At 43.4% G+C, this 16,566-nt stretch overlaps 1 protein-coding gene across 2 annotated transcripts in view; it reads right to left on the bottom strand.

The window, feature by feature from the left end:
- Positions 1 to 16,312, bottom strand: part of zbtb16a (zinc finger and BTB domain containing 16a) — a 173,942-nt gene extending 157,630 nt beyond the window's left edge. Inside the window, exons 1-3 of one of the 2 annotated variants that reach the window (XM_008428574.3) lie at positions 15,985 to 16,312; positions 15,715 to 15,844; positions 9,382 to 10,709 (exon numbers count right to left, since the gene is read on the bottom strand). In XM_008428574.3, the coding sequence (XP_008426796.1) occupies positions 9,382 to 10,619 (1,238 nt within the window). In that variant the 5' untranslated portion in view covers positions 10,620 to 10,709; positions 15,715 to 15,844; positions 15,985 to 16,312. The remainder of the gene's footprint in view (positions 1 to 9,381; positions 10,710 to 15,714; positions 15,845 to 15,984) is intronic. The other variant, XM_008428573.3, reaches the window with a different exon arrangement.
- Positions 16,313 to 16,566: the final 254 nt, after the last annotated feature.

Below are 16,566 nucleotides of genomic sequence, written 5' to 3'. Positions count from 1 at the left end.
GAAGACTTGGCTCACAGAGTGATTAGAAATAGGGGTAATCCACTGCCATGTAATGGATGCTTTGTTGTCAGGAAAAATGCTTACAGCTTCACAGGTTGGGACCGCGAGCCCCTCACTCCTGTGGTGCTCCTGTTTCAGAAGGTTTGGCCCACATCTCCATCACTTCATCCTCACGGTACAGAGTGAGGCTCGATTTGCATTGTGATGTTGAACAAAGGAAAACGGAGAAGCTGTGGCGGTGCTGATGACAGCGCTGGGTTAGGGTTCAGCACCACAGCTCTGGGTGTCTGTCTGTCATTTCTACACGACACCTGTCATTAGGAGTTTTCTGCAGCCGCACATCATAAACTGATACTCCTGCTGCCATTCAAGTAAACATAACTCAATGAAGCATGTAGTTAAAAAAAAAAGAGCAAATTTACCCCAAATATGCTTCTTCTGTTACCAAGGCTTACTCAGCTGCTAATTGGACGATGATACATTTGACATTTACTGTGGCTTATTTCTACATTTAATCAGCATCGCCTTCACATGTTCCGGGTTACCGAGAGTCGTGCAGTTGGCATTTCTGCACTTCGATGATAATAATACAGCGAACCTCTAGATAGTCCAGCTAAATTGATACTAGATATGAACCAATGAGAGTGTTCTTTGGTAACACTAAGGCTGCGCGCAATTAGGAAATTATGTTTGTTTTTTTTTTTATTTCTTATGAAACGTTAATAAATTCCAACTGCAAAACAACAACAAAAAACAGCTAGTTTCAATTAGCCACAGGCAACTTAAGCGGCATTACACATCTGTAGAAACATGCTCGTTATTAAAACTTCCACAATACAATCTGTGAAATGAACTGAATAACAAACAGTTAAACCTGGAAGACACAAATGCAGTAAAGCTAGCATCACGTTTTACACTGGCAGCAAAGCTAGCTACGATTACAAATTGCTAGCAGAGCATTACTTTACATTTGCACCATGCTGCAGTTCTACTGTTTAATGTTTTAGTTACAGCATCTGGTCTGTGAAGGTCTCAGTAGTTTGTTAGAGAACATTGGAGAACAACCAGCATCATGAAGAAGAAGGCGCTTTGGTCCAATGAGACTAAAGCTGAATTTATTGGCCTATGTTTAAAACTCAGAGTGTGGCAGATTAATCTTTTCAGTCTAACTCTGAACACATTTCCTTTATTGTCCCACACTTGGGAAATTCAGGAATGCTTTTCTTCACCATGAATGGAGAAGAAGACAACATGAAGTCCAGGAAACACAGGAAGAACCAGCAAAAGAACCTGTTCGTGGCTGTAGAAGACTTGAAACTGAAGAGAAGAACCTTAACCATGAAAATCTTCGTCGAATCTGATTCAGCCGGAGAAGACAAACTGAATATAAATGTATGCATATTATACTGAGGTTTATGCTTCTAATATGACAAAATATAGAGAAAAATGAGACATATTTAATTGTTTGCAAGGTTCTGTATCTATAAGTCTATATTTGGGTCAAATATGCATCACATGCACAGAGAGAATTCAAGGTACTTTAAATTGAACAGCCAAATATTACATCTTGGCAGTTGTTTGTTGCACACATTAATGTTGTGTTGACTGTTTTTATTAAATATATTATTCAGCTCTAGCCAGCCTGAACACATTTCTGGTTTTCTTCAGCTTCTCCTGGTTTTGGCCAATTACACATTTTCTTTGATTTAATTTTCCCCCTAAACTTTTCCTCAACTCTAAAACGTATCGCATTCGTAAACACGCCGACTGCTGATGTGCCCAATGACTACTGAAAGTGGGAGTTTTCAGTTTTGATGCATTAAATGAGAAACAAATGGGATTTTTCAGTGCTTTGCCAGTCAATCAAACGAAAAGAAAAACACTTGAGGTGTCAAATATGTTCAATTTAATATGCTGCAGAAGCTCAGTTTGTTATTTTAGAACAAAGCAAGGCTAGCTGAAAATATCACAAACAATGAAATCAGATCAAACAAAAGCTTTCTCAAGTAAATTCGCCAACTTCTACTCTTTGGATTCTTGCAGGTTATTGCTATCAGCAGGCCAACAGAACCCAACACTCTGCCGCGACTACTATAAAAACAGGCAGTTAATGGTTGACGGTGGCCAAAGAAGCCACTCAAGAGTCAGTGTGTGTTTGGAAACGATCTCTATACCTTCCCTTGACCTCTCTTCAGAGTCCAGCCTATATGTACACCTGCGTGTGCATACTTCGTTATCACCGGCAACAAACGCATTGGAAGTGCTATCGGGCCTCAATCTGCTCTTGGTTTACTAAGAAAGATTGCCAAGGGTTATCTGTCTCACTCTGATATGCAGAGATAAGGGCCTGGGGCTGGCTGTTTAAACACCTGGGGCCCGGGGTATTAGAGCGCCCTCCGTCCCCCTGGTTTTGCCACAAAAGGGGAGAGGAGATGGAAGAGCGAGCGCTGGCTGCTGCGACTGAAGGGGGAATGTGTGTGAAAAGTAATGAACATGAGAGCGTGCGCGTGCGGAGGTTAATGCAGGGGTGATTATTTCCCACCACTCCCACCCGCCGTACGCCTGATGACAATAAAACACGAAGCAGAGCAAAAGCAGAGCATATTTTCTCCAATTTTATCAACAGAACTAGGTAAAATACGAGCACAGATGGATTTGCAATTGATCTTTTTGTTTCGTTTAAAGCTTCTATAGTGGGAAATCTCTTTCTTCACATATGGGACGCACCTTACAGCAAGGGTCAGTCATTTGCATGAGAATGTACGATTAAGTGAAAGAGATAGAGTCAAGGCTGTGTTCAGAATACAAAAACGAGGAGGTTTTCCTCCTCTGTTACCCCCCTCCACCCTTCTGCATCACTCCAGTCCCTCGAGTGTTGATTACTTTCTCAGAGCAAGGGTTACTAAAATATTGCAGTAATCTTGTCGGCCTGAAGCCCCTGACAACGCTCGGTCCATTCGCCTTCGAGAAATAAATCTATGACCCGCCAGCGTGGAGCTGATGATGATGTGCCTGTCAGAGTGTGTTGGGGGCGGGGAAGAGGGGGTTGGGACGAAGACGGAAAAGTTGCGGTCAAACCGGGGATTGCTGATGTTTAGAAAACTTAACCTCAGGCTCTTATAAAGTGTGGCCCCTACATTTAGTTTTAGGCTCTTCCTTCAAATGCAATAAACGTCAAACAGGATTGGAAATTAAGTGCAGAAGCTTGGAAATAAATTATAGTCAGAAAAACTGCAAAATGCCAATTTTAGAGATTTTCTTCTCCTTCTTTTACTATTCTCCTCTTCACCGTCTCAGAGATAAACTTGGGTCTTCGTCTTGTGTTCTTCGTCACAGTTGCTTATTTTCAAACTGTAAATGGGGGCAGGTGGAGGTGAGTAGTGGGCATGGGCAGGCAGGTTTGATTACCGAAAAGTTTCAATTTGTTCAACCACAAATAAAAAATACACAAAAACAACATGATTTAATGACTTATGTAAAACAGAAAAGCAACAGTTATTGCCACTAATGCAAACTGTGTTATAATATGTTTATCCCCACTATATATACATTTTTTATTTTTGAAACTTGAGCAAATTTTTTGAACAATTTTAATCTTAAATTCTTACAGCACCGGATATTACACTTTTTTAATCATTCAAGTGACAAATCTGATATTATTTGGTGAATCAGCCATCTGCATGAATGCTGCTCTTAGACGCTTCCATATTAACCATGAGAACTGTTTTAGTTTTCACACCCTGTCCATGATTTTCACATCTGGAAAAATGTCAAAAACAGCCACATTTCTCTTTTTCTGAACAGAGAGAGAAAAGTGTGGGAGGCTTTTGTTAAGACTGCTGATTGTCAGTGCACAGTAACTCCGTGGTGTGTAGAGTAAGTCGGCCATAACTCTAACAGTTATGGCCGTTTTTATGGCAACCATCAATAAATATCAGTTTATTTTGAAATGTAATTAATAGGAATGCAACACTATCTTGCGATATTAAAACATCACTATTTTTGCTGAGGATGAAGGTCGAGCAGAAGATGCCGGAACAACTCTAATTATATGTTTATTATTATTTCAAGTTTTCTTGAAAGTAACACTAACTAAATACCGTCTTGTCTCAGCTTGTGAGTTTTAAATATCATTACACTGTTTGATGTTAAAGTGGTCTATTTTATAAAGGTTGAGTCCAGGCTGTATCTAGTGAATAATCATTTATCTTTATCAAAATATCCACTTCCTGGATGTGCCAATGTTCTTTGGTCTTTCCTCATTTTGAAAACGCACAGGAGAAGCAACTCTTCATTTTAAGGAATTTACATTAATTTGTAGTTATTAGAGCTTGAGCATTCGTTGAAGTAAATTATGTCTGAACACAGCGTTTGAAAGATATCCAAATAGAGGCTGGCTTTTTCTACAATCTTTGTGTCAGACTCCGCTACTGAAATAAAAAAGGCATATATTTTAAGACTTTTTACACATCTTCACCCGGGGCAACAATAACCGTGGAGGACACTGCCCTTATCTCTCGGCTCCTCTCCGTTTTTCTCCATTCCAGCCTGATTTGCAGTAAATAACATGTTTCCAGGTCCGTGTGTGAAGCGGCCTCCCCGTATCTGTGCCGTTCTTTGCGATATAATCCAGGGCACAGAGGAATGGAAGGGGGCAGAGGGCAGATTTATTCAGGAAGTGGGTACTTTCTGGTGCATTCATTGCAACACCGGAGCACACACGCAGACACCTCACAGCACTGACCCGTGCCACATCTGGAAACAATTACACCCATGTTTTGACTTGACCCAGGTGCACCCAGGTTAAACTTTTTTCATGCGCTTCTTGCTGTGGAGGAGGGGGGGAGCCAGAGGTGACCCTGACACGGTGGCTGTGGGGAAATGATGTGTAATTAGTTCAATGAAACAGAACCCAGCCTGTCTGAAATAAAACACGAAGAATGCCCGGCAGTTCGTACAAGAGTAGACGAGGGAGAGGGAGTTGATGCGCCGCTCGACGACCCACGGAGGAATCTGTGAGGACACGAAGAGCATCTGAATTATCAGGCATCTCAGCGCGGCGTGGCGGCGCTTTCATGTGCGGACGGCTGCGGATGATGCAATGTTTGATTTCCACACTTCAGGAGGCTGTCAGGACAGCGCATGCAATATTAAACAGTGTCGTGTCGGTGTATCAACCAGACTAAATTAACCCATTAGTATGCTACGGTGCAAAGCGGGAAGATCAATGCATGAAACGGTTTGGAAATCTCCTTTGATACAAGATTTCCCAGCTTGAGCGAATTGATGAAATTCCTCTTGAAACACAGGCAACCATTTCACACACCAGACCCCCACCCACCCCACCAGAAGACAGAGACTGATGGAGCTTGTCCATTAACAAAGTGAGTTGCTGCCTCTTGCACAAAGGCTTGAGGAGAATTGATCATAAGCAGCCAGAAATCTACCTGAATGTTTACCTTCTCCCCATGAAACAACAGTCAGTCTGCGCTCAAATTCCTCTTTTATATCATAAATAATGGGCACTTTTCATGAAGGCCAAGCAAATAGAAACGCTTTCAGTCGTAATTGCCAGCACCAGAGAAGTAACAGACTTCATTGCCGTTATTAAATGGTGGAGAAACATTAGTGAGAGGCTCTGAACAAGGACACTGCTCTCATGAGTAAAAGCTGTTCTATCATTTCCACTATTTTCTCCCAAAAACAACCGTGAGACAAATTTAGCCGCGACTGAACCGGCTTAGGGGGTTAAAGATTGAACTTTAACCGCTGCGTTTCTCATTGATCTGAGCAAACATTGCAGGGTGAGAAGGTGGCCTTGAATGCAGCAGAATGTCTCCAGTTAAGGGGAAAAGTCGGACTGTTAAAATCCCAGGAATACTCGGTTAGCGAGGCTGACTGACTCAACAGGCTGAAAAAGCTGCAGGGCTGATATCTCGTCTGCTGCCACTCCCCTCTCCCAGAACTACCTTGTTGTCTCAGGGCCCGGCTTCAGCACTCATTTCCTGAGCTCACCGTCTACTCCAATTATCAAGCCAATAAAGGACCCCCTTGTGCAGTTATGGGAAAGGGGAAGGGAGTCAGGTCCAGGACAAGGGGGTCCCACAGCGGTAAGTGTGTGCGATGGCTGCTGCCCACATATTGGAAGGTGTGACTAATGGTCTTGGACAATGTTGAGACAGCAGTGCTTCGGCAGTCACCTGGGCAGGCCTGGCAGTTACTGGAGGAGTGAATCTCCTGGCCGGAGCTGTCAGCTGCACACAACTGCAGTTTGACATTTAAAGGATCTGAACTCTTCAAATGTAGCGTAACAGAGGGACTTTTTTTGTTGGCTATAAAATAAATAAATAAATAAAAAATCTACAAACTTCTTCTCCTTACTGTGCATTGCCCAGAAGTGCATAGGTGGCATTCACACAGTAGGTAAATGTAACCCATGTCCAACGTTTTCACCACAGTCTTAACAGTTCAATTTCAATTTTTTCACCCTAAAACGTACAATCTGTGCCACTCCCATATGTGGTACTAATAAAGATATGCATCTAATGCTGTCTGAATGGTCATGACGCATTTAAGATGACATGCGTCAGAATTCTGCACCAGAAAAAGCAGGAAGCAGTAAATCTGGACATAAACAATGGCTGAAAATTATAAATTTGTGAGAGAAGTCTGTCAGTGAATCACATCACATCACAATCCTGGACTGACTACGCATTCAAACAGATCACTATGTAGAAATTGCAGTCAATGCTTCACAAAAGGCCATTACTATTAATTGTGCTTTATGTAGTTAGCTTCCTTTGTGTTATGATGGTGACAGTGGTAGGCGTTTGCACTGCAAACGGTGGGTTGCTGGTTTGAACACCACACCACTCCACCCTCGTCTGCTGTTGTGTCCTTGGGCAAGACATCCACCTCACCTGCCGGTGGTGATCAGCGGGCAGTAGTTGACCATCAGCGTGTGTGAATATGTGAATGACTGTAGTGTGAAGAATCCTCTGGACTTGATAAATCACTATGCAAGTACTCTACCATTTACCATGATCTTGTGGCAATACGGTCGGCTAACGCTGCTGAATAAACTTTAAAATCATTATTAATTATGTAAACAGAGCGCTGCTGTGTGACATCTACATTCTTCTGTGCATGTATGGGCTGGTAAACTCTTCACAGAAGTCTCATTGCACTGGGGTTTAGTTAGTTATATGAATGCCCCCACCAAGAAATAAATAAATTGGAATTGACCTGTTGTGTGAATATATACTTAGATTCAGTTTCTATTTATCTTCTGCAATAAACAAATACATAAATATCACTTTGTCTGGTAGACATTATATTTCTACATGTCAAACATTTTTTAGTATATGTAGTAGAGTAATAGAGAAACCAGATTCAACACTCATGATATCCATCCTGCCAATTAGGTACAATGGAGACACTAATTGAAAGCACCGTGTTCAAAATCACAACTGTGAGAATTTTGATCAGTGAAGACATTCATTCTGTCAAACAGGTGGCCATTATTTAAAGACATCATGCTGGATTGTAGTGCAACCTGAGTTTTACAGACCATTCCAGGCATTGTTCAGGAGAAGAACTGAAATTATCTAAAATGGAAAATGCAGACAGAAAAGCATGGAAAAACACACAAAACTGAGATTTGAATGAATGGAAGAACAATTAGAATAGAAAGTTTGAGCAGCCAATGGCCAGCAGATGATCAGAGAAGGTTTAATCTGCTGTTATACCTCCACATAGCAGCTGTCTTGAGATAATTTGACTGTGAAGAATGCCCTGCTGACTTGTATACCACCATTTCAGAGGCTGCATTTCTTACTTTAAACAGTAGATGAAGCTGCAGATAAATTTGCTTGTATTCAACAACTGGAAGCAAAAAACAAAAAACAAATACTCCATAGAAGAAGTCCAATCCCAGCATAACTCTTAACTACAAAGTTTGACTGCAGAAGTGTAACTTTTTTGCTGTTTCTACAAGTTTATCAAACATTTAGTGACGCACTACCTGCTTGTACGCTTCTGTCGCGAGTACAAGCTACCCACGAAAGGTATCTGTGTGTATTTCAACAATTAGAATGAGGGGTGCCCCAATTCAAGTTTTCTTGCCAATCATCTTTAAAAAGCCTGGCCAGCCAATTCAGATTTTGTTCCATGCTGGGGGTTGGAACAAAAGCAGGAAAGTCACTACATATAGCGACAAAGCCTCTAAGTTGGTAACAGTAGAGTGACTACTGTTAACTGTAGTTATGCAGACATGAATAAAACACACAGTGGCAGATTTTCAGACCTTTCCAGACAGCATAAGGTCGGTTTCTCTTGTCAGTCAAAGTTAAAGAAATCTGGGCCATTTTATAGGTCAGGAAATTTATTTGTGCCCCCCTAATTGGAAGACACCTATGTGAAGACGAGCACTATGCTGTCGAGACATTTTCAGTCATCCCATTATTGTACCATTATTTCAGTCGTTATTATTGAACAACATGAGTTAAATAGATGACAGTTTGGTAATAAAACACATTGACAACTCTAGAGAGGAACTGAGAAACAAGTTATAGACTTAAATAAGTTATAAATGAAAGCAAAATTCTACTTTCTGGGTTTCAGATGATGACAAACACTGAATTTAAACCATAATACTCTGTTTAGCATGGAGACTCATAATTTTGGGAGCAGTCAGAAAAATATCATAGAAAATCCATGGGGTGACATCAAACATACTGATTCTGAAGCAACACCAAGCAATGTAAATAAACTGAAGAAGGTAATTTCTGTCATGCCGGGCTGGAATGCCTGGGTGCCAGAACTTGTTTGACTCCATGTAACAAATATGCAAAGCAGTTCTCTGAATCAGTGGATGTAAAGGTAAATAACCGTTTAGTGATTCACAGGAAAAAGAAGAAAAGTTGTCTGGTGGTCCTGCTAATGGTGTTTCACGCATTTTCACTTGATTTTTCACATTTAAATATCAACAAACAGATACCGCAGTCAGGTGCTTTTAACCACCGTTGAGTCGTGATTCATTTTCACATTGACTGGAGATCCACTGGGTTGGTAGGAAATCCGTGACTGCATCAGTACACAGGTGGATCGGTCAAACTGGGCTCTCTGACGATTTTTCTGGGCTTTAAGTTTAGATCTGTTCCATGTTCTTATTTTAGAAAGTTTTTCCTTCAATCTTTAGAAGTTTTCTCAGGCTCATCTATCTATCGTTTGCAATCTGACTCCTCTCTGAAGACAGACAGGCTGCTGTATAGATATACATTACAACATATTACATTTTGCAGACCTCTAACATGGACGTCATTTGGAACGTTTGAAAGTTTCGAGGTGAAAAGAAAAACAGTGAATCTGGAGGTGACTCACCTGTGCTGCTCCACAGCTTCGTTATCTGGAAGCTCTGCGCCGCAAACGTTGCATCGCTCGTGCTGGTTCCTGCCGTCCGGTTTCATGCCCACTGCCAGCTCCCCCAGCTTGCTGAAGAACTCTCTCTGGATGAAGCTTTGTGGCAGGAGGCCCCCGTAGGTGCTGAAGTCCATGGACATAGCCAGGGCCGGAGACATGGGGAGAGCGGAGGCCATGGACACCGGCATGGACATCATGGCATCTGTTTTGTGGTTAACGGGTAAGGAGTACAGTGAGGCCAGGTGTTTCTCCGTCATCCCCGCCATCGCCTCTAGCCCCATCTGACTGACTTCGGCCTGGTGGTCGCCCATGCCGTCGTCGCGGACGTAATGCAGTTCTCGGGCGCTGGTGATCACGCTGCTCCTAGTCGGGGTTCCGGGGCCGTCTCGGTTCCTGTCTTCGCCGCTTCGCTCTCCGTTGCTGGAGGCGCTGGACTCCATGTTCTGAGGGCTCTCATGGCCATTTCCACCCATGTCCACCTGCATGTTTTCGGTCTTGATCTCAGACATCAGGTGGTGGGAGTTAGCGTGGATGAGCTGCTCTCCGGTGAAGCCCTGCTGCAACAGAGACTGACCGATGCTCATCAGGCTGTCGACAGCGGCTTTGGTGGGACTCAGGTTGGAGACGTTGAAGGAAGTGGAGACGGAGGGACTCTGGTCGACTACGCCGGACATGTTGGGAGCCTGTTGGGTACCTGACAGGTAGGAGCTCTCCATGGAATGTTTTTTGGAGATTTTGGCTCCGTTCTGGCCTTTGCGCTCCTCGTCCTCCTCTGTGCTGCCATCATTAGCGCTGACCTCCACGTCGTTCTCGTCCGAGGACTGGATGGTCTCCAGAATCTTTAGGCATTGTTCTTCTAAATACTCGATCTCCAGGATCTCAGCTGCATACAGAAGATCATCCAAGTCCTCCACCTTGGCCTGGAGCGTGGCAGTGTAAGCATACTCCAAAATCTGCTGAAAAGTCTTTGGTGAAAGAAAGTCCAGGGTGTAATGCTGGCTGCTGCGGTGGAAGAGGATTTCAAACATTTTGCTGGTGCAGGCTAGCACAGTCCGGTGAGCATGAAACTCTTGGCTGTCCACCATGATAATCACATCACAAAGTGTCCCGGCCAGGCGCATCTGGTTGGCCTTCTGCAGCAGGGCGGTGGGATGGTTGGGGTTCTGGAGCTGAATCACACCCATTTTACTTAAATCCATTTTGTCGATGCAATACTCGAGGCCGACTCATGAGGCTCACCTTCCCCCGTTCAGGAGAGCTTTTGACTGTCTTTGTAAACAAGTTGAAACCTGTACAGAAAAAAATAAAATAAAATCAATACATGGGTGTAAAAAATAAACTTACAAATTTTAGTTTTTGCTCTTTTGACACGCATTTCAGAATAAAGATACTTTGAAAAAAACATAAAATGTCATTTTAAAATGATGAGCCCATTTTTTTAGTAAAAAAAACCAACAACAAATAGATGAAAGTAAACACTTTTGGAAAGCTGAGATCAATTTCACAAGCCAAACCCAGGCCTGATTACTTCTAGGCCTGCAGAGTCAACTACTTAAATAAAACTTGTCTGACAAAAACAATGAAAGCATCACACGCTGAACTACAAAAATTCAAATAAAATGAAAAATAAAACGGTGGCTTTAACCAGTTCTACCCTAGTCCGCCCCACACATATTCGTCCTCATTTGCAGATCCTGCGTAGTTCCTCACAGTTTTTCTGGAAACACCTCAGGACTAGTGTAAGTCAGGTCAAGCCTCATATTGGAAGCGATTTGATTGGCAACAGATTGCATTTGTTGATTGGATTTACGTCACTGGATGAGCGAAGGTGGTACTTGCACAAGGCCACATGCAACATCAACTGGACAGGGCAAGCCACAGTGAACCAATATTCTGGCTGCCCAACGGTACACATGCAAACTGACATCATCAACCACGGCTCCTGTGCGCTCATGCTCCCACATTCCTGCCTATATTCACGCCCACATAGTGAGGAACACACTTCCAATGAAGACACACCCAACTTGCCTACAACTGAACCAGACAGTAACTAGTCAGAGTGACACTTAACAATGGAGAAGGAGCTGAAGACATTTTGAAGAGAATCTCAGTGAAAACTATTATCCACAAATGGAGAACGCATGGAAGACCAGAGAAACATCTCAAGAGTGTCTGGGCTAACAAATGTATCCCGACAAAATTATTAAGTTTTTTTGTGACTCGTACATAGGAGGTCACAAAAAAAAATCATAAAAACATTTAAAGCACTTCAGGTCTCACTCCCTCAGTTAAGGTCTGAGGTCATATTTCAACAATAGGAAGAAAGAGAGAGAGAGACAGAGAGAGCCTCCGTGGAGGAGCTGCAAAGACAGAACCATAGTTGGCTCAGAAAACACAAAGGCCTGTTTCATTTTTACCAACAAATGTCTTGAACTTTTGAGCAAATATTCTGTGGAGACTGTCAAACACAGCAGCGGTGGTGTGTTGGTCTGAGCCTGTGTTGCTGCTTCAGCCTCAGAGCGACTTGCCCCAATTGATGAAGAATAAATTCTGTTCCAGAGCAAAAAATCCTGAAGGAGACGATCTGGCCATCAGCTAAAGCCTAAAGCTCCAGCTCTATGCAGCAAGACAGCGATCTGAAAAGAGTCGCCTTCATTGTGGGATGACACAACCAGTTGCTATGTTTATGGTGCGAATGCTTTTTCGGATTGTTCTGGGTTTGTTTGGATGGTTTTATTTTCCGTAATAAAATAGAAGCATTGTTTTCTACTCGCTTTGTCTGGGGTTAAGGTTTATTTGATGATCAGAAAAAGAAGAAATCTACGAGAGGAAAAATAGCTCGAAATTCAACAAGTGGAATGCTCTCTTCCACATTAGAAAGGTCATTTTAAACATTTAGTGTGACAGTGTATGTATTCACAACACACCTCAATTTATTATGCAAATGGAAAAGTGTGAGGCCACCGGAGTCTCGGATTGCAAATATCCTGCAGGGACGGTAAACAATCTGTGCAGCGGCATTGTTCTGAGAATGTGCACGGGGTATTGACAGTATTTTCTAAAAGGAGACAATTTGCTGGCTGTCCAACAGGCTCCCCCTGCATACCAATCAGTCCGACATATGTTATGCTAAAAAGATGTCTTCATTTGCTTATCTGATGGGGATGTACACCAGTTAAACAAGAGTGAATTGTGGGGCTTTCACTCCGCCGCTTGGCTCGCAGCGACAGTCGACAGCCTTTCTGAAATTAAATAGCATCTTACTCAGTATTCTCATCACAAACGGGAGCAGAGAGCAGTGGCCAGGAATGGGTGGAAAAGAAAGCAGGATGAGGCGAAGGCACACAACGCTGCTGCACTTAACGCCCCTCTCCTCTGCTCTCCTCTCCGCTCCGCTCTCAGGCGCTTAAAATCTCAAATGAATGAACATGTCTGTTGACTGTTGGTAATTTCATTATTCGAGTTAACAGGGCAACATGTTGCTCCACCTTATTTCTAAAGCATGTTTGACCCATGCTAAATAATGAGGACAGGTCCAGATTCAATTAGCAGCCCCGAGGCTACGTTGCACTTTAAAAATTGGACATCTCTGCATTCAGATTCGCCCGACGTGAAGTTACAGCACACCGCTTCTCGGGTCCAATTAAATAAACACTGTTGCAACAACAGACGATGCATGAATGAAAGAAAAGGAGGAGAAGCTACCAGCTACCACTTCCACTGACCTAGTTTCTGGCTGAGTTCATAGAAGGCGAGTCTTATGAGAAAGGACAGCTCTGACTGAAAAATAAAAAGACTTAAACGCAATCAATCGGCCGGAGATCAGATCCGTGGTCTGAGGGTCAATTACTGAAAAAGTCTGATTTTTTTTTCTTTATTCATTAAATGCAACAAAACTAAAGAAATCCCACCATGTAAATCCATCAAAAACCACTTTTATAAAAGATCTGCCGATCTGATTTTTCTCTGCCCAACACTGTTTTACAAAATTTTGTTCAGGATCCAGTCCACCATATTTGACTGATTATGATGTTAAAACATAAAGCAAAAATATTCTGAATGACGTTTGAATTAAAAGATTTTTTTTCATGAGTCAAACCTCTGATTACTCAAAAACATAATATAAATCCAGGTTTAAGCTGTTTGCTGATACATTACCGCACTCAAATTTTGGGGAATTCTTTGTTTTACTGGCATTTTATCCAGAAAAGGTCAAATTTTTCAATATCAAAGAAACAGATTTTGGTTCCTGAACAGGCAGCTTGATGTCCATTGCCAATTTTGATGCACTTTTGAAAATTTATATTTTTCAGATCACGTCAAGATTAGACATGATTTGATGATAAAATAAGGCGATGCCTTACTTATTTTTTAATTGGATAGTAAACTACTACCTGTACCTGGAGTACAATTGTCCGTTTAATGTGTTATTTTTTTAAAGAGAAGAAAATAGTCTTGGCCAGGATAAGATCAGACCAGAAAGACTTTTTTTTTTATTGATCGTTCTCCTCAATCATAAATCAGTAAAGAAGAGAAAAAGTCTGACTAGTGCATTTCGCCTTTTAAAAACTTCCTAATTTCAAAATTTTCCATTCTGCTTATCGAAACATTTTATAAAAATAGCTAAAGAATCTAAAAGTTAGACTTTCCTCAAGCTGGAACTAAGAAAAAAAAAGTCTGATGGGTGCATGTCTCTTTTTAAAACTTTAGCTCATTTTAATTTGCTTTCTGCAGCATTCAACATAAGGACTACAAAAAGAAAAGTCACATTTGTCACCTGAAAACTCCATATATTTACGTCCTATTTTTATTCTTGAAAACAAAACTGTTCAGCTACTCCTAGAAGCCCAAAGTGGAACAGGCTGCAGTGATGTTAAATGATGCTGGCACCTATTGTTTGCGCCCTGGATCACAGAAAATGATCCCACCACTGCCTGGACCGGTTGTCTTTTTTGGGTGGAAGGGGGAATTAACCCAAATCGATTAGGAGTGGAGGTAATGATGAAACCACAGGTATTCCTCTAGCTGGGAGCCCCCCGGCCCTCTCTCTCTCTCTCTCTCTCTCTCTGTAAACAGAGATTATTCTTCAAACCGAACATTATCTTTATAACATGTTTGCCAATAGGAGCGATTTATGGCCCCGTAAATGGTCGATGCTTGTTGCGCTCTGTGCTGGGATGTAAAGTTCCCGTTTCTGTTCTGGGGGACTTTGTCTGGTCTCTATTAATAAAGAAGAAGGCTGCGGAGCGTCTAGACGGCGTTAACGTTGAGCCAGCTGCAGCAGACAAATTATACACAAGGTTATGCATTATGCAAAGGAGCGGGGACTACATTAAATACATTAAAGCAGCGCAGATTGTCTCCCCAGAGGACAGTATAGATCGCTGACAATGACCATATTAGGCAGGCTTCACAGGAAAAAAAGGAGCAGAATCGATCAGATCACGGGTTGTCTGCCATTGCGCGCCTTGACGAGGCAGCCACAACAAGGATAAACAGCGCTCAATATTCCTCTGACACACAACAAGCGCAGAGAAAAAAACATATAAACGGTCCAATCTCAGAGACTGGCCGTGGCGGGGTTGTTTTTTATATATATTATTCTCAAGAAGTCCACCTGAGACCCGGAGAGCGAGCCGGATCAACGCGCAGGTGGCGGAATGAAAGGGGGGCAGGTACGGTCTCTGCCGCTGCGAGGAGATAAAGAGGGAAGGAGTGAAAAGGGGAAGAGAAAGATCAGACACATTCGATAACAAATCAACTTGCCATCGCTTCTGTTACCAGTCCTCCCCCCCTCTCCCCCCCCCTCACAGCGATTATTGATAACCAATCAAACATCCAGTTGGCTGCCAATCAATTAACAGCCTGACAGAGCAGGAGCTGCGTGGGGGTTTTGGGCTTGTTTTGTGAATAAAGACCGGTGTCTCCAGTCCTCACCGTGATGTCACCTCAGCTAAATGAGCCAGGCTGGTGCGCCTGGAGACGCGGGGACTGGAAAAAGAGCGCATCTGTCTGGAAATTGCGTAATTTTGACTAAAATTAAAACGAGCGGAGCGAGATTTTTTTTTTCCCCTCCTCTCCCCAGCAAAGTGACGCGCGGCGCGGCGTCATGTGCTGTCTGGCTCCCGGTGAAGCAGCCAGACCTCACGTCCTCTGACTGCGATCTCCAGAATACTAACCAGACAACACAGAGAGAGGCAGAGGGGCTGGGGGCGGGTGGGTGGAGGGGCTGGGGGTGGGGGGGCGCACGTCAACCTTAACATCTCACAACAGGCTTCATGCAAACTTCCACACCTTGCAGCGCGATCAGGTACACACTTGTTCCCAGCCAGAACTCTCCAACTTGGCTGAGCCCAAGTGGCGTCCGCTGGCAACTTCAGCGGCAAGGTTGAGCGAGGACAGGCGCAGCGAGCAGAGAGCGGCGCTGCATTAAAAAAAAAAAAAACACGCATGAAAACATCCCATATGGTGAATGAAAGTACGCGGAACACACAGAGGGACGCGCATGCAGAGAAGCGGGTCTGGCACTTGTCGCAGCTGCGTTTAGCCCGGGTCGGTACTCACCTAAGTTGCACGTTTTGACTCCGTGAAGTGCACGGGGGTTGGGGCTACAGCATAGTAAGGCAGTTCGCAGTACCCGCTCTCTCAACACGCACTAACTCCTTTCTTCTCTCGCCTCAGCAAATCAACACGGTGCTGACGTCAACGCAGCCAGTCAGCCAGACGAGCAGCAGCAGCAGGCAGGCAGGCAGGCGGGCAGGCGGGAGGGCAGCCGGGGCCGGGCGCTGCATGCGCTCCGCTCCGTCCAAACGCTGAGAAAGTGAGACACCTAGGGGGCTGTCTCATGTCGAGCTGCTGCTGCCTTACAGTGTTGGGAACGAAAGGTGACCGACACTGCCCTCTCTCCAGCTGTTTGAACACAAATACAGTAGCCCACAGCTGTACTGTATGCAGCCAGGGGAGCAGCCAAGGCGACTGCGGCCCTATGGGGGAAAACCTGAAAATGGGGGAGGGTGGGGGGAACGTGAAAGAGTAGCTATACTAATCATAATAAGTATTTGATGAAAACTCCTCTGGATGAAGAGTTCTCTTTTGAATTAATGCATACAGACACTAAGATCAAAGTGAAAAATCAAAAGCACTCAA

Source organism: Poecilia reticulata, chromosome 14, assembly GCF_904066995.2.
Source record: "Poecilia reticulata chromosome 14, P_reticulata-male-v2, whole genome shotgun sequence".
Classification (NCBI taxonomy): Eukaryota; Metazoa; Chordata; class Actinopteri; order Cyprinodontiformes; family Poeciliidae; genus Poecilia; species Poecilia reticulata.
This window is presented reverse-complemented; position numbering and strand designations above follow the sequence as displayed.